Source organism: Panthera onca, chromosome E3 (assembly GCF_046562875.1).
Source record: "Panthera onca isolate mPanOnc1 chromosome E3, mPanOnc1 haplotype 2, whole genome shotgun sequence".
In the NCBI taxonomy this organism is placed as follows: domain Eukaryota; kingdom Metazoa; phylum Chordata; class Mammalia; order Carnivora; family Felidae; genus Panthera; species Panthera onca.
In genome coordinates this window covers 6,718,864-6,742,817 of record NC_138354.1, presented here as the reverse complement: position 1 = coordinate 6,742,817, position 23,954 = coordinate 6,718,864, and the positions used below count along the sequence as shown (strand labels likewise).

The 23,954-nt window shown below is 46.2% G+C and overlaps 2 protein-coding genes across 9 annotated transcripts in view; one reads left to right on the top strand and one right to left on the bottom strand.

Annotated features, from left to right (window-relative positions):
- Window positions 1–23,490, bottom strand: part of TMEM225B (transmembrane protein 225B) — a 28,639-nt gene extending 5,149 nt beyond the window's left edge. The window contains exons 1-10 of one of the 8 annotated variants that reach the window (XM_078439865.2): window positions 23,357–23,490; window positions 22,960–23,121; window positions 6,545–6,728; window positions 5,235–5,347; window positions 5,037–5,115; window positions 3,752–3,790; window positions 3,433–3,643; window positions 1,750–1,966; window positions 1,188–1,330; window positions 799–936 (exon numbers count right to left, since the gene is read on the bottom strand). In XM_078439865.2, coding sequence (XP_078295991.1) covers window positions 799–936; window positions 1,188–1,330; window positions 1,750–1,966; window positions 3,433–3,640 — 706 coding nt within the window. In that variant the 5' untranslated portion in view covers window positions 3,641–3,643; window positions 3,752–3,790; window positions 5,037–5,115; ... (2 more) ...; window positions 22,960–23,121; window positions 23,357–23,490. Of the gene's footprint in view, window positions 1–798; window positions 937–1,187; window positions 1,331–1,749; window positions 1,967–3,432; window positions 3,644–3,751; window positions 3,791–5,036; window positions 5,116–5,234; window positions 5,348–6,544; window positions 6,729–6,991; window positions 7,216–22,959; window positions 23,122–23,356 lie in introns of those variants that run through there. The other 7 variants (XM_078439866.2, XM_078439863.2, XM_060649457.3 and 4 more) reach the window with 7 other exon arrangements.
- The window catches only part of TRIM4 (tripartite motif containing 4), a 423,353-nt gene that overhangs the window by 352,478 nt on the left and 46,921 nt on the right, over window positions 1–23,954 (top strand). The window lies entirely within an intron of this gene.

The following is a 23,954-nucleotide window of genomic DNA, read 5'->3' as shown; positions in this document are numbered from 1 at the left end:
TTCTTCACTTAACATCTCTGAAATAAGGATGTGCCTTACAAGTTATACCACCTTAGAATTATTCCTAGCATCCTTTTTTCTCTTTCAGTGGTAAATAAAATAAAGGTGTAACTTACAAACAATGGATTCCATGAAAATATGGCTAGTTCTTAAACTATATGGTGGAAATGGGTGCACAGTTTATTTTTAATTACCTCTTATATATTATAAATGTTTTTATATATTCAGTGTATAATAAAATCAAGTTAACACAGATTATGTCATGGGTCAGATTAATATAGTAGGAAGAAGATTAGGAAAAAGGACAAAATTAAATAGGATTGAGACTTAGACGGTGATGGTATATAAAATAAGAGAGTGAAGCGAGACTGAGGTGAATAAGATTGTAGGTTCCGAGATAGAGATAGAGATAGGCATAGAAACCCTTAGGAGCCAGGACACTGTAAGACAGAATATGAGATCTGGAGGTTGGTTCCAAAGTCAAAGAGGAGGAAGACGGGATATAGGGCTGAGGCTCTAGAGCAGTGCTGTTGAGTAGAACTTTCTGCAACGATGGAAATATCTGCATCTGCACCATTCAATATGGCAGCCACTAGACACACAATAATGTGGTTACTGAACATCTGAAATGTGGCTAGCATGACCGAGAAACTGAATTTCTATTTATTTCATTTTAAGTAATGAAATGGCCACAAGTAGCTAGTGACCACAGTTTTGGACAGTGTTGCTCTAGAGTGTCCATGGCTTCTGAATCCAGACAGAGGGCAGGGAGAAGGGCACCAGCCCCAGGACACTCACCAGCCACTATGAACAGAAGGATGGCAAAGCCCAGAACGTAGTAAGGCCACTGCACCGAGAACTTGGGGGGGCTGGGCTTCATCCTCAGATTCTGGATCTCCAGGGCATGCAGCAACAAGGCCAGGAAGGCACTGGCCCCTGCAGGGTCATAGGGAAGCACTCTTGATCTCCTCACATGGTTCCCACCTTTGCTCTTAATCAGAGTCACATGGCTTACAGCCTGTATGGTTCCTACATGGAGGCTCCTTTCTCCAGCCCACACCTGTGCCCTCTCAGAGTCAATAACCTCTACCCCACATGCCTGTCTTGCCCTCCTTCCCAACACATTTCAAAGCCCATGTGCCTCACCTCCCAGAGGCCCCATAACCAGAAATCCCTTTCCCGGGTACCCTCTGTGCCTGTGCCATTGGCTGACTCCAGACGGGGCCCTCTGGGTGTGATGCTTTGGGTGCAATTCAACCTGATTTTCCCACTGTGAGCGTTCCACCTCCTCCATGTGATGGGAGCCTCCCAGGGTAGGGCCTTGGCCAGCCTTTTAAAGTCAAAAGGTTCCAAAGGGCAGAGATGGTGTCTTCCATCCATTCATCCAACAAACACTTATATTTCACTCACATATTTCACTTGTGTATTATCATTCTGTGTCAGATTCTATGACAGTCACTGGGATAGAGATTATGGTAAAAAGACCCCCAGACAAATGACCCCAAGCCAACATAGTGAGGGTGGAGCTAGCTGGAAGTACAGGGTGCTGTGCAGCCTCAGAGAGAGGGACTGTGATCTGGGGTGGGGGGGGCAGGCTGCCTCAGAGAAGGCCACAGGTGAGAGGGTCCCTAAAAATTCTCTCTCCTGACACCACAGAGACCAACCATCTCCCTGCCTTTGGGCCCCTCCCCAGCCCCTTCCCAAGGCTGAGGCCCGCCTGACAACAAGGCTTGCCTGCCTGTTCCACACCTGTGAGGAAGCTGATGAAGGCTGACACCAAATTGTGCTTCCGGGTCCTCGGAAACAGCTGAGATGCAAAGGACACCAGGATGAAGGTGGTGAGGAAAGACAGGACAACCGCGGATAGCAGGAAAACGCGGCCGAGAATGATGTACACTGTGGGGGAGGGGAGGCTGGGCTGCAGCTGGACACCTGACCCGTGACAAGGGACAGAGCCCCGCAGAGCCTGCAAAGAGAAGCCCCCCCCCCACCAGCTTACCACCCTCAGTCCCACAGCATGGCCTGTGACCCCAGCTCTGACCCCTCCACTTTGCCCCCAACAATGAATGCTCTGGTTCATCTTGTTGCTCTGGAACATCTTGTTCCCCGTGACATGGAAGTGTATGGGGGAAAAAAAATTAGATGGACAAACAGTCATTTTAGTAAGCAACATAAATGATACAAGTTGCATGTGGAAATGTGAAGAACTCCATCAATACTGGTCACACTGAAATAAGTGGCTGGTGCAAATCAGAACCTGTGAGGTTGAGATGTTCTGAACTCTGTGGGGAATGCTTATTTAATTATCCCAGTTAACACAAGTCATGAAATAGATCCAAAATAGCAGAGCAAGGGACTTGATGACAGGGTGATTTATTCCCCTATTATTGGCATGATTCAGACCCATGTTAAAATGAGGTTTTTAGGGTTTCTTTGTTTGGGGGGGTTGGTGCAAAAAAAGATGATTTTATTAAAGCATGGGGACAGGACCCATGGGCAGAAAGAGCTGCTGTTAATATGAGTTTTTATAGTCTTCTAAGCACGCAGAGATGGACAGCTGGGGGTGGGACAAAAAGACAAACGTATCACTAAACTCCCAAGACAAAGGTATCACTAAACTTCTAGAATCTACTCTTGGGCTAAACCAATGGTTTTCAACTGGAGGCAGGTTTGCACCTCCTCACCCCAGGGATATTTGGCAATGCTAAGAGGTAAGTTGGTTGTCACAACTGAGGGTACGGGGTGCTACTGGCATCAAGTGGGCCGTAGAGGGCAGGGGTGCTACTAACTGTCCTGCAAACAACAGGAGAGCCCTGCAACAAAGATTTTCCAGCCAAAGTGTCAGTAGTACCGAGGCTGAGCAATTCCAGATCAAGGAGCTCACACAGTGTGGCCCATCTTCCCCCAAAGAGGCTTCTCCTCTTCTGTTATCAGGAGAGAACCCCTATATCCCCCAGGTTCACCTCCTTTCCAAGACAGACATCCCCCTGACCCTCTCAAGCCCCTTATAAAAACACAGCCTCGAGTGCATCCACAGTCCACTGAGCTCGTATTTCTGTGCATTCCCTTCGAAATGTGGTCCTCAGGCCTGAGCACATTCTCTGTAGAGCAGCCACCCACAGTCGGACGGGTGTTTGACAAGTGAGGCTGAAATCCAGCCTCACAGAGTAGGGCAGGACCCCCGCCCCTCCATCCTAGATGGATCCAGCCCTACCCCGCAAATAAACTTTGTTGCTGACACATTTGCTCCTGACCCTGGTGGTCAACCTGATATTATCAACCTTCTCCTGGCCACTACTTTCCTCTAACCCCAAAAGTAGAGACTCAGAAAATGCCCTTAGGGGCTTATTAAATTCTGTCCTCTCTGTCACCCAAAGTGCCCACACTGGCCCCATCTCCCTCTGCCCCATCCCCACCTCCATCCCTCCTTACCTGATAAGGGTCGAGGCTTCCAGCATTTGATATGGAAGCAGTTCTCAAACAGGCCACTGAAAAACACTTCATGGGACTCCTCGTTTACAAGCCGCACCCAGAAGGGAAAGATGGAGACCAGCAGTATAAGCAGGTAGCCCAGGGAGGTCAAAGCTGGGGCTATGGCCCACGTGAACCCCTTCATGTCCTTGTCCTCCAAAGTCAGCATCACCTGTTCAAGGGAAAAGTGAAGGCTTCTCAAGTGGAACACAGGGAAGGAGATGATGCCTGCACAAACGGTAGCACATATGTGAGGCTCGGGAAATGTTGATTTCCTTGCCTGGATAAACTTTCAGCCTCACAGACTTCTTCAGCAGACCTAAAAAAATGCATAAAACATTTTTTTTTGCCGCTAAGTCACTGGGTGATCTTGGGTAAGCAGGGTCCCTTCTCTGAGCCCTAATTTCCACCTCAATAAAACGAGGACGTTGGAATGGGCCATCCCCAAACCCTTCCAACCCTAAAGTTCTCACTGCTCAGTTCTGTTAACTACCACCCACCTACAAAGACCCTCCCCACTAAGCTTGGCAGGCAGCTAACAGTTAAGAGCTCTGGGGATTTCAGAATGATGATGAGAGAGATAATAAGGATAATGAGGTGCAAAGCCCTTAGTGTGAGGGGTTGCTCTCTCCAGTCCTCATTCTGTGTGAACATCCATGCTCAGGCCCAACACCTGGAGAGGCTCCAATGCAGACCCCCCAAACTGCAGCCGGGGCAAGAAGAGTCTCTAAGGCTGTGGGACCTGCTGATCACCACAAATAGGACCAGCCTAATGGCGGAGGGTGGAGTGCGGGTGCCCTCCTGCACCTCCTACCCAAACACGCTGCGTATAACCAGGTACACAGAGTGCTCTTTGAGTGCTGGCAGAGTGGTTTGGAAACATCCCAATGTGCTTTTACCTCCTTCCTGTCACTACTTTTTCTTGTTCCCACCTGAACAACTTCATCCTTCCCTCTCTCCAAAGCTCCCCTTTAGACGCTCCCTCCACCCTCCAGGCCTCACTGATGAGTCACTTGAACTTCAGGGCCCCAGTCTCCTTTGCTCTCAAATGATGGGAGTCGGTTGGCCCGGAGAGCAGTCCCAGCTCTAAAACTGTCCGGTATAAGTCATGGCTACATCTTGACCCCCCTGCTCTGGGTGGGACAGAGGACACTGGACATTGTCTTTCGATGGTCTGTGTCCTGCCTGCCCCCTGCCCCCCCCCCCCCCACAACCTCAATTTGTCTAAAACCACCCTTCGTGTTTTCCCCATTTCAGCCATTCTCCATCACCACATGCTGGCATGCAGCGTGTGCCGGCCTCTCCCTGTCTCCATGTCCCCATCTCATCTGCCTTCCTTGTCCTCCCAGGCTTCCTCTCTGAAAGTCCCCACACCCACACTGTTCCTGCCCCATGCCCACAGGTCTCCCTCTACTCCTGGAATACCAGAGCCATCCCCAACTCCTCCAGCCTCCTTCCCCACTTTCCTCCTCAAAGCCCAACTCTCCTGTGAAGCTCAGCCTGGTCCTGGCCACTGCACACAGCCCTCCCAGCCATCAGCCACTATCCATTCCCTCCACACTTACTGGACGCCCCATGACCAGCTTAGGCCAATGGGGGTGATTCAGGGATGAAAACAGACAGGAACTCGCAGGCTCTTGGTAACTACGGGGTGAGAGACACAAAAACACGTCACAAGGTGCAATGCTTTCCTCTCCCCTGCCTGGCTTACTTCAGGGCCAGGCATACCCCAGTCCTATCTTCCCCCCTGTCCGGCTGCTCACCAGTGAGAAGGACCTTCGGAACAGCTCTTAGCACTGGGCCTGGATGACTGCGCCCCACAGATATACAACTTATGGGGTGCATTGATCTAGGCCAGACTTGAAGGACCATAGACCTGTTAATATGACAGGGGATTTGTACATCCTTTTGTAGTGTTGAAACAGAGCAGGAGAGAAAGACCCACCACTGGTCCAGAATCCCACAGTCAGCCAGCCCTGGGGCAAGGACCAGAATCCCACATGGCTGCCTCTCCCACCTCAGCTGACCAGGCCAGCAGTTTAGTTTGGAGTTTAGTGGCCAGTGAATTCTTCCTACTAGGTAAGCTCATTTGCATGTGTGAGAAAGGGAGAGTGAAGGGGAGGGGGGGCAATTTAGAACTGCCAACTTTTTATTTTGCCAAAAACATTCAAAATAAAACAAAAACAACTGTCAGCTACTATTACACAGAGTGTTTTAACTATTATTTAAAAAGGATCTGTGACACTGGAAAGTAAAAGAGCTGCTAGCTACGTGGAGCCTGGAGGACTGGCATCTGGGAACCAGGGCTTGTGCGGAAGCTTCTCACTCTGGGCTCCCTCTGGGACAGTTCTGAGCTACCCTGCAGCAGCCAGAATGCACCCCTGTACCCCCCCCCCCCGCCAGGCCGTGCAACCCCGGGGTCAGCTGGGACCCGCGCTAGGGAATGAATGAGGTGGGTGACATAAAGTACATCTGGGTTGGAATGGTGGGGGTACCTGTCAGGGTCACAGGGTGCCTCACTCCCTTTTCCCACCAGTCATTAGTGGCAACTTGGGCAGCAAATTGATCCGGGTTTGCTCTGAGGTTCCTTCCTGCTGAAAAGCCTCCTGGGCCCTTCCCTTGCCCCAAAGCCACAGTGACATTTTCCGGAAACAACGATGGACCCAAATCTGATCATCCCCCCACCCCTGCCACCTCTGATCATCCCCCCAGCCCCGCCACCGCAGTGGGTCGCAAAAGCCTGGGGAGTGGCCTGAAGGCGGCAGTGGGAGGGGTGTTGGGGGCCCTCTCCACGCCCCCAATCCTTGGGCCCACCTTGCCGCTCCCTCCCGGGTGGTCTCTCCTCCCTCCTGGGGCACCTTTGGGGTTTCCGGGTCTCTAGGGCAGGGCTTCCCTCTAGGCCAGCCCCTCATCCAACCCTTTGGCCCAGAGCTTGTCCCTCTGTCCAGAGCTTCCGTTGGCCCGGAGGCGGGAGCAAGAATGCGCCCTCTCCTGACAGAGCCCACGGAGCCCGCGGGGCCCTGGGGCGGAGGGTGGGGGCTCATCGGCCCTGCAGCCTCACCTGCCCACTCACCTGGCCCTCGGCCCGGGGTACCTGACTTCTGGGGCTGTTTGCAGAACGGACCTCGCGCACCCGTGCGCCAAACGGGGTGGAAGTGATCTCGAGCCGGGCAGATCTGAATTCGAATTCCAGCTCTGCCATTACCAGCAGGGTGTCCTTGGGTAATTTACTTCTTCTTGGGTGTCAGTTTTCTCGTCTGTGAAGTGGGAATAATAATAGTAACTCCTCTTGTTGGAGGGCTAAAAGGGTCCAATGACCCGTCCAATGACAAGCCCCCGACTCCTCAGGAGCCTGCCAGTTCATTCCCCTTCTCCAAGACCCTCATCCCTGATCACCCCACTCCTGCAGCCTCCCAAGCCTTTGTCCTGTGCATGGGCCTGATCACCCTCAGGCCTCCCGGCCCCTCCATCCCTCTCCCCTTCTCTGCCCTCCCCTAAGAAGGCTGGCTACACTTCTCACCCTGGCGGCTGGTTTCAACCTGGGGGAAGACTCTTCAGAGAGGGCAGGACTAACTTCCGGCTTTGGGAGACAGGTAGGGGGTGGCCACACTTAGAGCTGGATAAACCACCAGCAGCACCACACACAACCCCCACTCCGCCCCACTTTGAGTCTGCTTTCACCAAGGAAATGCATTTGTAACTCTAAGATGTTTAAAAGTCAGTATCATGTCTGGCACCTGCTCACCTCTCCTCTGGCCCTGACATATTCAAAACCGAGATGGGATTGGCCACTAATTCACCCAGTCACCTATCACGTGAGAGGCATGTGACAGGCCCCTATACTGCTCAGGATTGTATCTCTCAAAGTTTCAGAACCCAATTTGTAAATGTTCACCGGAGACAGCCTCCACAGGCTTAGCTGGCTCGGGGCAGAGGTCCAGCTGGCAGGACCAGAGCTAGGCCAGGAAGACCCTCCCCCTTCCCACAACCTTCTGCCCTCATCTCAGACAGATAACTCTGATCTCCTCCACCCGATAGGTTTTCATTCTCCAGGTGGCAGGGGAAACAATTCACTTCCAGACTCCAGTCTTCACATTTAGTCATCCTGGAGGAAAAGAAGGTTTTCCTCACCCTATTCTCACCCTCTCCTTGTTTCAAAATTTCCCAAGTAAGCATTCTGATTAGCTCAAGTCACATGCTCATTCCACTCTGGCCAGAGAAGATAAGTCAACTGTGCTTCACAGTGGCCAGGCAGACAGGGTCACTGAGAAGTCAGCAATGTGGATTACATATCTGGATCAACATAAAAACTTTCTTAAAGGAAGAGGAATGGTGTCTTCAGAAGAAGGGAGAAATCATGGCAGACCAGGGCAGCATTTTCACGTGCACTGTTATGTTATACTTTTGAATCTCATTACACAGTAAACCCAAATGACAGGGATTATTATCCTCATACCGAAAATGAATAAAGTCTCGGGTTAAGAACTTGCCCAGAAGATCATGGATAGTTGCTAAAAACATTAGGCTGTAGGGGAATACATTATTTGCATGGTGCTAGAGTTTATCGTCCTTACAAATTACTAGTTGCAAAAGGAAAACATACGTTTACGTAGCAGAGATCTGGCAGTCACTACCTGAAACAGGTGAATAAACGGCACGACTTAGGGTGGGATAATATGACGTCGGTTGCCTACGGAGGCATTACAGTATGGAGACATGACCTATGAGGTTTTCTTGCCAAAAATGTTTAATCAAGCCTCTAAACCTCATTCCAGTTTAGAGGAAATACAGGGGGGGTGGAGGGAAGTTAAATACCACCACAGGACAACAGGAACCAATTCTGTGAAAAATTCTAAAGGATAACTGTTCTGGACTCCTCCAAAAGTCATTGTCACAAACAAATGAACAAACAAAAGCAGAGGAACTATTCTAGATTAAAAGAAACTAAAGAGACATAAAGCCAAATGCAATGTGACCCTGGGTTGTTGTTTTTTTTTTTTTCCTGATTAGAAATAAAATTGCTATAAAACACATTCTTGGGACAACTGGGGAAAGTCTGAATATAGACTGCATTTTAGATGTTATTAGGAAATTAAATTCTTTTTCTTAAGCATGTTAAAAGTGATGCGATTATGTAGGAGACTAACCTTACTTGTAGGAGAAGCATGCCATGCTACTTAGGGGTGAAGGTTATGTCCATGCGTGCTCTCAAATAATTCAGAAAAAAAATTATATGGATAGAAAGTAGGTATGGACAAGTGATAATAATTACTTATCTACATAGAGGATATATAGCGTGTTCATTTATACCATTTTTCAACTTTTCCGTATATTGAAATCTCTCAGATAAAAAAACTGGAAAAAATAAAAAGAAACTTGGCTAAGAACATATCCACAGCAGTAACCTAAAGTACTCAGCCATGCAGCATCAAAGTGCTTTCTCTAATGACAGATATGACGTTCAATGTTCTGTGTGTACAGTCCTTGCCCTCGCAGAACTTGCCATCTAGCACAGAGACCGGTACCTGAATAAATCACTTTTTTAAAAAATGTGCTCAGTACACAAAGGATGGATAGCACACTACAGGGATAGCAGAGGACAATTCAGCCCAAGGGAAGACCTGCAAGGAGGCAGGATCTACATGGAATCTTATCCCCAAAAGGGGATTGCATTGTGCAAAGATTTTCACCTGCTCTTCAGCAAGAACTACTATACATGGCACATATGTGTACATGTGCACATGGAAAAATCTCACTTCCCTTAGCTACGTGCAATGCACACAAATGCTTTCTATCCCAGTCCAGTCATGCTTACTTTTTTCTTTTACCCTCAGTGCTGGTTGCAACTCACTCCAATAAATTAATTTTATGACCCACTAGTTGCTTTGACCTACATTTGAAAAAATACTGTGTTCAAGGACCCAACAAATTTCAAAATGACTGGAAGGAGCGGCCCCCAGAGAACTGAAGACGTCAATAGGCAGAGCAGAGACGTGAAGGGTCTTGTAGAGTTACATCCTAAGGGCCATGAGAGGCCTCTGGTAAATTAAAGCAGCCCTATTTGGGCGCCAATGCCAAAATTCCTCTTCCTCTTACTATCTTCCCTTTCCCAGATTCCATCCTCTAACAGAGCACAGGAAGAACCTCTCTCATTCAGGGGAGCCCAAGGCTGCGCCCACAGCATGGCTAAGGACTACCAGGCCAGCCCCCTCCAGGACTGGAGATTTTAGAATGTGTGCACAGGCTTAGGTTATAGCCTCCTCTGGAAGCATTTTCATATTTTCCCAGGTTCAGGGTAGAGGACAAGCAAGAATAACTGTCTGTTGGAAAATGGGGTGGAGTCCCCATGAGCTGGAGCTCTGACTTCCCCCAGACTCTGTGCTTCCTTGGGCCAGAGTTCCCAAGGGAAAACCCAAACTGTAGTTTTACCAGTTAACAGAACTGGGAAGTGAGCAGGCCTCTGCTCTCCAGCCCCCAGACCTAGTTTACTGCACTTAGGGAATCCACCCACTAGCTGGCTCCATTCCCAATGCCAGGGCCCCACAGCTCCTTCACCTGGGACACCTTCTCTCTCCTTTCACATAGGCTCCTGATGTGCTCCACACTCCCAGTCCAGCCCTCTTGCTAGCCCTCAGTGTCTACACCACAGATCCTATGTGATCTTTTTGTGTCTTTCAGCACCTGTGAAGCATTGTTGTCCCCTATTGCATATATAGGTTTCCAACCTTGAATGCACATTAGAATTCGCTGGTAACTTGTAAAATCCCAATATCCAGGTCATACTCAATTCCATAAAATCTCTGAGATTGGGACTGAGGTACTTTGAAAGCCCCCCAGGTGATACAGTATTCTACCTAAGTTAAGAATTCCCGCTCTATTATGTCCTGTTGCAGCTAGGAGCCATGAATGGGCAAGGATGTGGGGTTACTATGGCTTCAGGTGATCAGTCATCCTGGTTCGCACAGGACTGAGCATTTTCTCAGATGTGAGACTTCCAATACTAAGACTGAGAAAAGCCTGGCCAACCTGGATGAGCGGCTGCCCTCGTGTTCACCTGAGGTCTAACAGCTTAGTCAATTTTCTGGCCACTAGTAATACTTGTGCCCAAAGAACCAGAGCCCCACTTTAGTGGGTTTTTTTCCTACATCTTTTTTTTTTTTTTAAGTAATCTCTACACCCTACATGGGGCCTGAACTTAACAACTCTGAGATCAAGAGTTGCATGCTCCACTGACTGAGCCAGCCAGGAGCCGCTCCCCCACTACTTTAGTGCCTTTGATACGGCTAGACAAACTCTTTGCTCTCCTTTCCTAGTCTCCACGGACACCTCCACCCTTGGAGCCTGGCCCATGACCCTGCACAATGACTTTGTCCTGAGATGCCCCTCCCTGCTATTCTTCTCTGCCAGTCAGAATCCTGCCCAGTCTGTGGGGCACCTCAGTCAGTTAAGCGTCCAACTCTTGATCTTGGCTCTGGTCATGATCCTACCGTTCATGAGTTCAAGCCTGCGTTGGGCTCTGTACTGACAATGTGGAGCCTGCTTGAGATTCCCTCTCTCATGCACTCTCTGCCCTCCCAACATGTGCTTTCTCTCTCTCTTTCTCTCAAAATGGATAAATACCCTTAAAGAAAAAAATCCTGCCCAGCCTTCAAACCCAACTCATCAAGCCCTGCCTCATCCCTGAAGCTTCTCAAGACCCCACAGAAGGAAAGGGCCCATTCTGTGGTGAAAGGAGTGGGGAGGGACTCGAGAAGGGTCACATGCCGAGTAGAGTAAGAGGGCACACCAGCTCAGAGGTTAGACCAGGCCTCACAGAGTGCAAGTCCATACTCGGGACATCTAGATGGCAAGGTGACCCTTAGTGCTAATAATCACCTCCAGATTATACAGAGAGGAAGGTAGAGGAGTGTAGATAGAAGAGCTGAGACAAACAACAAGACTTTGGTGTCCAGTAAACAGATTCATTCCACAGCCACCCACTCAATACCTACTGTGTGCACAGCACGAGACCAGGCATGGAAGCTGCAGGACAGGCAAGTTTCAATTTTAAGAGTCTACAATGTAAGTATAATTTTCACTTGATATTTTAAATAATCATTAATCCAGACTAACTAGGGGTAAAACAATCTTATTTTTTTGTGATAAAAAATAAGCATTTACAACAAAGTAGGTATTTTTCTCAGATACCTAGAATAAATCTAACAATGTACTACCCAGTAGAGATATTTTTGGGATTTATTTCAGTGATAAAAATATTCATGGTAATGAGTACTCAAAAGTTTTTGTGTGTTTTTTTTAATTGTATCCATTATGGGAGCACCTGGCTGGCACAGCTGGTGAAGCATGTGACTCTTGATCTCAGGGTCATGAATTCAAGTCCCATGTTTGGGTGCAGAGATTTCTTAAAAATAAAAATCCTATTCATTTTTGAGAGAGAGCAAGCGCTAGCACACACATGAGTGGGGGAGGGGCAGAGACAGAGAGGAGAGAGGGGAGACAGAGGATCCGAAGCAGGCTCTGCACTGACAGCAGAGAACCCAATGCAGGGCTCAAACTCCCAAACCATGAGATCATGACCTGAGCTGAAGTCAGATGCTCAACCAACTGAGCCATCCAGGCACCCCAAAATAAAAAAATCCTTAAAAAAATGATCTATTATGTATCACACTATTCAATTTTTTCCTCAACAATTACCCAGTAGTGAAGCTCTGCCTCAGGTTACAATGTAATTTTTGTTATAAAGGAGTTTGAACTGTGGCTTTTTCTCAAAGGAAATCTTGAAAATTATTATTGAAGTTTTGTTTCAAAAACAGCCAGAAGTTACCCATTTCTCTCCACCTAAACTTAAAATAAATGTGTACTTGTCACAAGAACAGTGACCTTGAGTATGACTAGGATTCAATCAGAGGGGTAAAACCACGAGGACACAAACACACACACACACACACACACACACACACACACACACACACACACACACACAAAACCTAGGGAAGGCAAAGGAGGATCCAGGGGAAGGTGGACCCTTTGCAGGCCCAGCTGCTGACTAGCAACGACATGGGTGAGTTACAAAATAACTGCTGCTTTTTTTCTGCCCTCCCAGTCTCCCAAGAATCTCCCTCTCTAGCCCTCAAGAACCAAAAATTACAGGAAAGGGAAGTCTGGCAAGTGCATTTCAACCTACCCAAGCTGACATATAACAAAGCCCGTGACATGTCATACTGAAGTTATTTGGCCTAGAAAATTTGCCTGTTTATTAAGTGCATTTAGGTCATATAAAACAAGAGATTCAATAATCTGCAGGACACTGAGGAGCGAAATGCTGGTCCAAGACCCAAGGGTCACTTCCATCAAGAGTTACAACAGAATAGATGAGCTAGAAGGAGAGCTACTGGGTTCAAAGGTCACCTTGCTGCTTTCCTGATCTATGAGTCTGAATCCAGAATTCCCTGATTCTTTCTTCCCTGGAGTGGATCTGACTCATTCCATTTTCAGAAGACAACTGGGAAGATCTGAAAAGCAAACCACAGAATCTCCCTGTGATGCAGATCCTAAACATCAAATAAACAGCAGCACTAACTGAAGGTTCCACTTAGCCATCACCTTGGTAGTGCTGCATTAGGTTCCTTTCACACCCCTCTCTGACACACTTTCCTCCAAGGTGAACCTAATGATGCTGAATAAGGTGGAAACTCTGTCTAAAGGTTTTCATGTGTTGAACACATCCATGAGATCTATCCACTATCTGGATTTTCACATCTTAATAAGAGTTGAGCCAGGACTGGAGGCTGTACACCCTCATGAAACCCAAAGGGTTTCTTCCCCATGCGGGCTCTCTGGCATTCAATCAGAGCTGAACTCTGACCAAAGGCTCTATCTACCATCTTCATTTCATTCGCAGTTTCTCTCTTATATGGATTCCCAGATGATCAGAAAGGCATGAACTGTACGTGAAGGTTTTCCCACACTCCTTACATTCAGAAGCTTTTACTCCACTGTGAGTTTTCTGGTGCTGAATAAGGTGAGAGTTCTGACTGAAGGCCTTCCCACATTCACTACATTCATTGGGTTTCTCTCCAATGTGAATTCTATGGTGTTTAATAAGAAGTGAACTCCTACTAAAAGATTTCCCACACTTGCTGCAATCATAAGGAGCCTCCCCTGTGTGGACCTCTGTGGTGTTTAATGAGGTGCAAGTTACAACTGTAAGCTTTCCCAGTCATTGCATTCATATGGTCTCTCTTTGGTGTGAACTCACTGATGTTCTATTAGATTTGAGCTCTGGCTGAAGGCCTTCCCACACTCACTACACACATAGGGTTTCTCCCTCATGTGGATTCTCCGGTGTCAAGTAAGACTTGAGCTCTGAACAAAAGCTTTTCCACATTCATTACACATATAAGGCATTTCTCCTGTATGAGTTATCTGATGCTGGATAAGGTGTGAACAGCAACCAGAAGGCTTTCCCACAGTTACTGCATTCATAGGGTTTTTCTTCAGTATGTATTCTTTGATGCTGGATAAGGTTTGAACTATGGCCAAAAGTTTTTCCACATTCATGACACTCAAAAGTCTTCCCTTGTGTGTGGATTCTTTCATGCTGAATAAGGTTATGAGTTTCGCCTAAATAACTTTCCACAAATACTACGCATTTGGGATGTCTCTTCAATTAAGAATCTGTGGCTGTTGGATAGAGTTTATGACGTTACAAAAGTTTCATCTGCATTCATAGAGCCCCTCGTGTTTGTTTTGTTCACATTCATCTCCTTCAGGTAGTGTAGCCCTACTTCAAGACTTTTCTGCTTTATAATTAATTGATCCTCAGTCCAGGTCTCACCATCTGACAGAAAATATAAAAAAGGTAAAATGTAATAAGAAAAATTCCTGGTGGGAAACAGGATGGTCAGAGTATTCAAGAAGGATTTGGTTCAACAAAAAGTATGAAAAATGGCCCTGCAGTACAGAGAAAAGATGGATACAAGTTGTGCAGAACTGGAGAAAACAGTGGGAAACTAAAATTAGGGTTTATATATGAAGTAGCTAACCAGACAGACGTACTGGGATTAGCAGAAAGGAAAGCGGTGTTTGGGGGAAGTAGAAGTATCTCAGAACATTAGAAGGGAGATTCTGGGGTCTCTGTGTGGGGAGGGGAAGGGACTAAACAAATCAATTAAAGAGGAGTATCCTACCCCAGAGGTTCTGTCTACATGGTACCCTGGCCTCGTGATTGTCTCTGAGGTAACAGGGAAGACTATCTTCACATCATCAAATGCCAACACCTTCTTCACCAGAGCATCTCTCTATACACAGATGCTCACTCATGGACAGACACACTCAGACCTACTTATGTGCATCTTTAAAAAATACTGCAAATTGGGAAGATTTAATAAAGGAAAGGGGAGAAGAGGAAGAGTTGTTTAAAATATGAAGCATGGAGTAGAAATATTTCCAAGTCGATTTCAACTCTAACAGAACATACAAAAATAAACCCTGCACCCTAACTGCATTTAAAGGAGACATGATAGAAAAACATTGCCTGTTTAATACATTCCTCCTCTCAAGAAATACTTATGAAATAAGGCTCACTGAAGCTAGAGAAGTTTTTGTTTTTGTTTTGTTTTGTTTTGTTCGCAGTGGTATTAAAGAAAGCAGGCCCTCTACCAACAGGGATCTTTCTGAAAGAAGGGAGTGCTGAGGAATATCCAATGCAGCATTTCCATCAGCAGGGAAAGCCTAGAATATAAACAGCTCTGATTTTATTTGGTAATAGTCATTTTATTGAAGGAATTTAATAATTATCTGTGATGTCTTATCACTTGTTCTCCACATCCAGATATGCTCTCATCCTCTGTATGTTCAATTTAGATATTGTATTTGTAAAAATTTTCTTCTTGTAATAAGAACTTTTAAGGTCCTCTCTCACAGCAACTTTCAAACATACTCTTCAGCATTATCAACTATAGTTGCCATGTTGTACATTACATCCTCAGGATTTATTTACCTTGTAACTGGAAGTTTCTACTTTTTGACACCCTTCATCCAATTCCCCCAGGCCCACCCCCAACATCTGGCAATCACCAGTTTGTTTTCTGTGTCTAAGAGTTGGGGTGGGGGTTTTTTTGTTTGTTTTTTTTGGATGTCATATATAAGTGAGATCATACAGTATCTGTCTTTCTCTGATTTATTTCACTTAGCATAATATCCTCAAGGTCCATCCATGTTTCCAAAAATGACAGATTTCCTTTTCATGGCTGAACAATATTCCACTGTGTATACACATGTATATTTGTATGTATACCATATGTGCTTTATCCACTCATCCATCAATGGACACTTAGGCCGTTTCCAAGTCTTGGCTGTTGTACATAATGCTGTAATGAACATGGGGGGTGCAGATATCTTTTTGAGATTTGTGCTTTTGTTTCCCTCAGATAAACACACAGAAGTGAATTGCTGGATCATATGGTAGTTCTATTGGTAGTTCATCAATTTACATCCTCACCAACAGTGTATAAGAATTCCTTTTCTCCACATCCTCACCAACACTTGTTACTTCTTGTCGTTTAAATGACAGCCATTCTAACAGGTGTGAATGGACTACTGGGTTAATGTTTTTATATCCATTTGCACATGTGTTTAACTGTTTACCTTGTAAGTGACACAAATTGCAAACACAGAGACTAGGTCTAAAAAGTTAGGTACTTTGAAAAAAAAAAGTTGACAAAGGCATCAGTCAAGCCCAAACAAATAGGTAGGCAGGCCAATTCTTTTTCGCAAGATACCAAAATGAACTGGTACTGTAAATTCAAGTCATTCACTGCACAATCCAACAGAACTTACTGTGGTTATGTAACTGTTCCACATCTGCACTGTCCAATACAGTAGCCAGTAGTCACAGATGGCTACTGAGCACTTGAAATGTGGCTAGTGCAACTAAGGAGCTGAACTTTTAATTGTATTTAATTAATTTCAATGTAGTTAGCCCATTGTAGCTGGTGCTACCCTACTGGACAGCTTAACTCTAGAACCTTCTAAGTCTTCCAGATTTGTCCCACAGGCCTAGGAGCATCTAAACCCAGAAGCCCTTCAAAACTGGGATCATTAATAAGGTGAGACATCAGACAGAGAAGCTAATAAAGTCTTCATCAGCTCATCAAAAGTCAAAGAGCAATAGCCTGGGCATGCCTCCATTTGGTCTTGAGGCCAAATGAGGGTTTCTTCTGTATCTCCCTGACCTGGCCTCTGTCTTTCCAGGCTTGTTCTGATCCTCTCCCCTACACCAAATCTTTTCTTTTTGTTGAACCAATCGCTTTGTTGTCTCCAACAACATGTGAAGGCTTAGGCATGCTAGAGGATGAGCCTTTTATTTGGGCCGACAGACAGAGGATCTGACAGCCTGCCCGACATAGTCAAGAATGCAAATCCTACAGCTCTCAGGCTCCATTCAATAGCACCTTCTTCATTGGCTGAAAGTGATCCTTGTAGAATTCTTCAATACTTCTCCTCTTTATGAGTCCTGTGACACTTCACTCATTCACATCCATCTTACTGAGCACCAACAATATGCCAGGTACAGTTCCAAGTGCTGAGATACACCAGTGGGCAAATAGGCAAAAACTCTGCCTTCTAAGATATTTCATTTTAGTAAGGGAGCTGGACAAGAAACCTTATAAATTACATACTCTTAGAGGAAGAAGATACACGTACCATAGAGAAAGCAAGGAAGAGGAGTAGAGTGCCAGGGGGAGGGAGTGGGCAGAAGGGTTCCAATTTTACATACCATGGTCAAAGAAGGACTAAGAAAATGACACTGAAGCAAAGACTTGAAGGAGATAAGGGTATCTGAGAAAGAGCATTGCACATAGAAGAAATAACAAGTGCAAAGGCCCTGGGTGTTCAAGGAGGCAATGTGATGGGAATGCAATGAGCAGGGGGAGGGGTAGTAAGAAATGAGGTCACAGACATTAAAAGGGAATCAGAGAACATAGGACCCTATAGGCTACTGGAAGAGGTGTTCTTTCGCCGAGTGAGATGGGGAGCCACAGGAGGCTTTTGACCAGAGGAAGACAAGACCTGGCATTTTAACAGGATCACATCGGCTGCTATTTTGGATAGACTGTAGGAAGGCAAATGGTAGAGGCAGGACAACCAGCCAGGAGGCTGCTGCAATAGTTCAGGTGAAAGATGATGGCACCCTGGACCAAGACTGTGGTGGAGAAGGTAGTAAGAATTACTTGGATTCTGGAAAACGTTGATAGTTGTGTGGACAGGAGTACTGACTGCTGGATATGAATATGAGAGAAGCTGTTTCTCTCTGGGTTAAGTAGCTGAAGGGATTGTGTTCCCATCTCCTGAAATGGGGAATATCTGTAACAGGCTACGGCACCTCCAATAATCTAAAGACACATTTCCATGTGGCTCTCATACCAGTCTCTTGAGATCAATAGGTCTCAAATCTGTTCCTCCTTCTGGAGTTTGAATATTTGGTATAATATTCTTGCAACTCTCCTGTAGCTTTAGCATTTTAGCACTGACAATGATCAGTGACTCCTTTCTCTGCCCTCACATCCACTCGGTAAACAAGTACTATTGCTTCTACCTACAGCACACTTCTTGATTTTTGTCCCTACCTTCCTGTTATCACTTCTTGATTTTTGTCTCTACCTTCCTGTTATCACTATTCATGTCCTAAAGTCAGATCCTAAGCAACTCTCACCTCCCATACCACACTCAACAAGTCAGATTCTCTTCCTTCATATGCAATGCTCACCAGCTAGCCTCCTGTTAAGAAAAGCTAACATATCATACCTCAACATCTGCTGACCAAACTAAGCTCTTGGGCCTGGCATTCTTCTCCCACAATCTTACTCCACTCTGACTTACAGACTCATCCCCTATCACGTCTTCTCTATACTCCAATTAATGTGAACTATTTCCTGAACATGTATATCCCCACACACATCCTTCTCCTCCACCTGGAACAGCCTCCATTCTAATGTCACCTATCAAAATCCTAGACCTTCAAGACCCAGCTCAAAGGCAGCCTCCTTCCTGAAACCTAACCCGGCTCTAACCCTAGCTGGAAATGATCTCTCCTTTGAATCTCTAAAGCATTCAGTTCCTACCTCTTTCATGATATTTAACCACAGTCTTTGAGCCTCTCCTCAGAAGTATTTGTGTGTGTGTGTGTGTGTGTGTGTGTGTGTGAATTTATATTCAAAGCACCTCAAAATAAAAGATGTCTTCCATTTCTTTTTCTCCAAGCCCACTACTATGAAAAGAGTCCTGTGCACATTAGGTGCTTCAAAATGCTCCTGATTATTTCCCGGCAATTCATTAAAAGGAAGTTCCGCTCCATCAAGAGAAGAATCTATAAATCACTGACGGTTCCAAAAAGACCATTTATAAAAAGTCTCCAGGACTGAGGCTCAAATAAAATTCAGAGAGGTAGATCTCTTCATAGATCAGAGCCACTTTTAGAAAAAATATCGGGGCACCTGGCTGGCGCAGTCAGACATCTGACTCTCGATTTTGGCTCAGGTCATGATCCCAGGGTCGTGAGATCAAGCCCCGCATCAAATTGAGTTCTGCACTGAACGTGGAGACTGCTTAAGATTCCCATTCTCTCTCTCTCTCTCTGCCCCTCTCCCCTGCTTGCACTCTCTAAAATAAAATTTAAAACAAAATTCTTTTTAAAGAAAAGAAGGGGGTGCCTGGGTGGCTCAGTCAGTTGAACATCTGAATTAGGCTCAGGTCATGATCTCACAGCTTGTGGGTTCAAGCCCTACAATGGGCCCTGTGCTGACAGCTCAGAGCCTGGAGCCTGCTTCAGATTCTGTGTCTCCCTCTCTCTCTGCCTCTCCCCTGTTCATTCTCTCTCCGTCATTCAAAAATAAACAAACATTAGGGGCGCCTGGGTGGCTCAGTCAGTTAGGCGTCTGACTTCAGCTCAGGTCATGATCTCGCGTTTCATGGGTTCGAGCCCCGCATCAGGCTCTGTGCTGACAGCTCAGAGCCTGAGTCTGCTTTGGATTCTGTGTCTCCCTCTCTCTCTGCCCATCCCCCACTCACGGTCTGTCTGTCTGTCTCTCTCTCTCTAAAATAAATATTAAAAAAATAATAAACATTTTAAAAATTAAAAAAAAAAAGAAAAAATATCAAAAACTTGGATCCAAACTCTGGTAGACAGCAGGGCCCCCTAGAACGCCTCAACAGACAGTGGCCAGTCTGAGACAGAGCTAGAGAAGCCCAGGAAGAGAGCAGTTGCCCTTTGAAATAAGCAAATCAAATGTGTCCCTGTGGACAAAGGTTTAAAAGAAAGTTTCTTGGCTGATCTGCTTTTAATTTAGAGGAAAGGGGGAAATCTATGCAGTTCTTCAAGTAGTTTAACTACAAAGCTGTGTGATCTCAAGTATATTCACTTCTAACAGCAGGAGAAATGAGTAATACTGTACTGTGTCAAATAATGCCCCCCCCCCCCCATGTCCACCTGGAATCTCAGAATGTGACCTTATTTGGAAGCAGAGTCTTTGCAGAGTTCAGATGAGGTCATAATGGATTGGGGGGTTGGGGCTAAATCCAATGACTGATATCTTTATAAGAGAAAGAAGAGGAAGATTCAGATATGGAAACACAGAAAAGAAGGTCATGTGACAACAGAGACAGAGATTCAATGATACAGCCATAAGCCAAAGAGCCCCAAGAATTGCTGGGGACCACCAGAAGCTAGGATCAGTCAAAGACGGATTCCTCTCTAGAACCTTCAGAGGTAGAAAGGCCCTCTTGGACTTCTAGCTTACAAAATGGTGAGAATATAGTTCTGCTGTATTAAGCCATGCAGTTGTGGTAATTTGTTATGGCAACCCTAGGAAATGAATACACTTCCTGTTTGATTTAACCAATCAAAAACATATAGACCACCCACTATGTGCAGGATACTGGTAGAAGGATTGTAATGCTGCCTCAAAGCAGAATTAGGAAGGACAACCCCTACCTAGGTGATTGGAGATGGCATCCTCAAAGAATGACCTGGAGCGGGATCTTGACTATGATCAGGATCTACAAGGTAAAGAGTATTCCAGAAACAAGTAATAGCATATGCTAAGGCTCAGCAACATAAAAGGGAACACTAAGTTTAAGGAATAGTGAAAAAAAATTCAATATGACTGAAATGTATGCTCCATGTGGGCAGGAAACAGGAGATGTAGTCAAAAAATAGAGTAGAGCCACCTATGAAGAGGCATATAAGCCACACCCAGGGCTTTGCACTTTATTTTATAGGCAAAGACTAACATGATCAAATTTGTTCCCAGGGAAATTCTTCTGGCAGCAGTATGGAGGAGAGCCTAGAGTGGGGGGCATGACCAATAGCATAGTGATGTATCAACAATCCAAGAAAAACAGGACGGGACTAAAATGAGGAAATGGCAGTGACAGGCAACTGAATCAGGCACTTTTTGAAGAAAAACTGACAGGATGTGGTGGCTGACTGAATATGGAGGGAAGGAGAATAGTAGAGTATGACTCCCAAGTTTTCTAGCTTGGGAAAATCAGTTACTAAAATTAACTAAGGTTGTTATTGGAGGGAAGGGAGGTGGGGACTGGCAGAAAACAGTGTGCTCTGAGGTACACCCATGAACATCTAGTATTCAGGAGCCAGGTGGCAGCAAGAGCAGCAAATAGCGGTTAAGTAAAGTCCTGGAAGGGGACAGGATCATGCACAGGAGTGAAAAAGAGGGCTGAGAACAGTCTTAGGGAAACTCAACATTTAAAAACAGATGGAGAAACAGGAGTGGGAAAGGCCCGGAGAAGGCAAGAGGAAAACAAGAAGAAAATGATGCTTCTGAAACCAAAGAACAAGAGGTGAGGAAGAATGATCACATCAACAGACAATACTACGGGGTCAAAAAATTAAAGCTGAAAAAAATGTGTCCAATGGATTCATTATAGGTAAGCCACTGGCAACCTGGGTGTAACCAGTTCTGATGGAGCAGAAGCAGTACCCTGCATTCCAAAGATAATAGCAACTCATGAAGATTTTTTTTTAAGAGGTATGACAGTGAAGGGAACAAAGGCAATTATACCCTGTTTCCCCCTAATGTTCAATCAGCCACCAAGTCCTGCAGGTTTTCATGTAAATGTCACTTACAACTGTTTATTTCAGAAACTTCATGGAGGAGGCTGTCTTGCATGGGACGCTGGGATGAGTGGTGTTTGGATAGGCAGAGAATGTAGTGCACAGCAATGCATTAAGAAAAAGACACAGAGGCACAACAGTAGATAGTGCAAAGTGTCTTCAGCATTACCTTGTGTAGACACACCAGTCTTGCTCGGTTTATTTTGGGGAACACTAAGGAAAGACTCTCAAGTTGAGTTGAGGCCACCCTGCAGAGGGCCTTGAATGCCAAGTTATGGAGTATGGACTGGATGCAGTGGGCGCTGTGAACTAACAGGAGTAAATGAGTATTTTAATAAGGTGAGTACAGACACTTGGCCTTTTAGAAAGACTAACAACAGGGAGCCTGTGGTGTCTATCCCCTCTCATCTAAAATTTGATTCCTTGAACTTTAAATTCTTTCCAGGCCAAACCTGTGACTTTCTAAGGTTTCCTGGGCCAATACCCAGTTCCCAGGGATCTCCCTTGTGAACTTCTACCTTGTTTACTAACCCACAGCCTTTCAGTTAACTATTCTAACTCAACTCTAAGTTTGTGGGTGAGTAGGGATTGGGCTTTCTTTCAACTTAGTCTCAACACCTCACAATAAAAGCTCAATAAATACTTGCCAAATTAAAAATTAGCCCGAAAACATAGTTTTTACACATAAATCTGTATAAGAAAATCTCCCCAAACATAAGCCATCTCAGAGCCCCTGATGTGGATTATCTAAGCCTATGTCTCCCAATTAAATAATCCATATCCATTTTTTTAATAGCCAGACATACACCAGATAATGAGGGGATAGCAGATTGAAATAAAAATGTTAATACCTATAGCTTAACCTCATTTTCCATCAGCAAGTGGCTGTCTTATCTACTGTACTCCACAGGAAAGGCACCCTCTTGGAGTTTATACCTCGGGTGGTAAATGTATTTTCCCTAACGATGAAGGAGAGCTTGGGTAGAATGAGTGGAGGAGCCCGCTCCTTAACTGGTTATTTGCAGTATGGGACATACTTGGCTGGGTTCATTCATTTCTTTATTCACACATTTAGTGAGCTTCTCCAAAGGCCAAGCAAGTTAGCAGGTGCTGGAATGACAGATCCTCCAAGACTTATGCTAGGATAGTGCTGCTGCGGCAGATCTGCTCCACACAGAGAGAAAACGTTGGTTACAGGCTTTATTTACAGGTAATAGAGCCTCTGGTTAAAAAAAAAAAAAAAAAAAAAAAAGCAGTAGTTTTTCACAGGACAATCGTGTCCATCTGATCTGAGGCCGCGGGTCGGAAGGACTAAGTTTAGACAAAGAAAGCCAGCTAGGTCAGCTCCTCACCCTTGCTCTTTCGAGGCTCCTGCTCGGAGGATGGGCACAGGGACTCCGGGGACATCTGCTCAGGCAGCTTCTCCATGGGCTGGGTCCAATCCCCGGTGCTGCTCCAAGGCCAAGACTTCCCCTAAAATGTCTTCAGAGCGCGAGACAACGGACGGGCAGTCACTTCAGAAAAGGGAGGGAGAAGAGGGCAGATGCAGGGAAAACGGCAGGTTTCCCGGGAGAGGCTCCCAATTCACTCTCCCCAGGCCGGCTGGGCCCCGGCGCGGGGGCGCGGCCAGGCCTGCGGCCCCAACCCCGCACCACGGGCATCCCTTCGGCCCGAGCCCCCCGCCGCAGTCCGAGCTTCCCCCAGCCACGGCGCAGACCCGGAGCCGCGGCCCGTAGCCCCGACACTCACTGGCGCAGCCGCTCCGCAACGACGGCCACCTCGGCCCCCGGGGCAGGACTGGAAACTCGGGCTCCCCGGCGCGCACTTCCGGGTCCCGTCTAGGCAGCTCGGAGGTCTCCTCTCGATCGTGGGTTCTCCAGGGCCGCTGGGGAGCCGGACTCGGGAGCGGTGTGAAGATGGGGCCTCCTTTGGCGTTCGTCTTTCTCCAAGGAGGGATTGAGAGAGGATGGGCAATGTCCTTTCATTGCCCAAGTGGACCTAGGGTCTAAATTGGTTTCCTTCTCATCGCCACTGTCCCGTGTGCACACCACTTGCCTCCTCCCTTGACCCTTGCCGTTTTACCACCCATCTTCACCTCTCTTTCTTCCAAATCACAAATCGAGGACCCTGCGGAGCCCGAATTTCATATCTATGCCCGCAGTCCAGCCAGTCCTTTCCTTTTGTGGCTTCAACTTGGCCAGTGTTCCCCCTTCACTACTCCCAGCGCCTCCCAATTGCGCCTCGAGTGTATAAGTAAGAAGGACATATCAGTGCCAATGGGCTAAAAGAGGAAGAAAAGCCTTAGAAATAGGGTCAAGATTCAAAGAGCTTACAGTGCCCGGAGTTT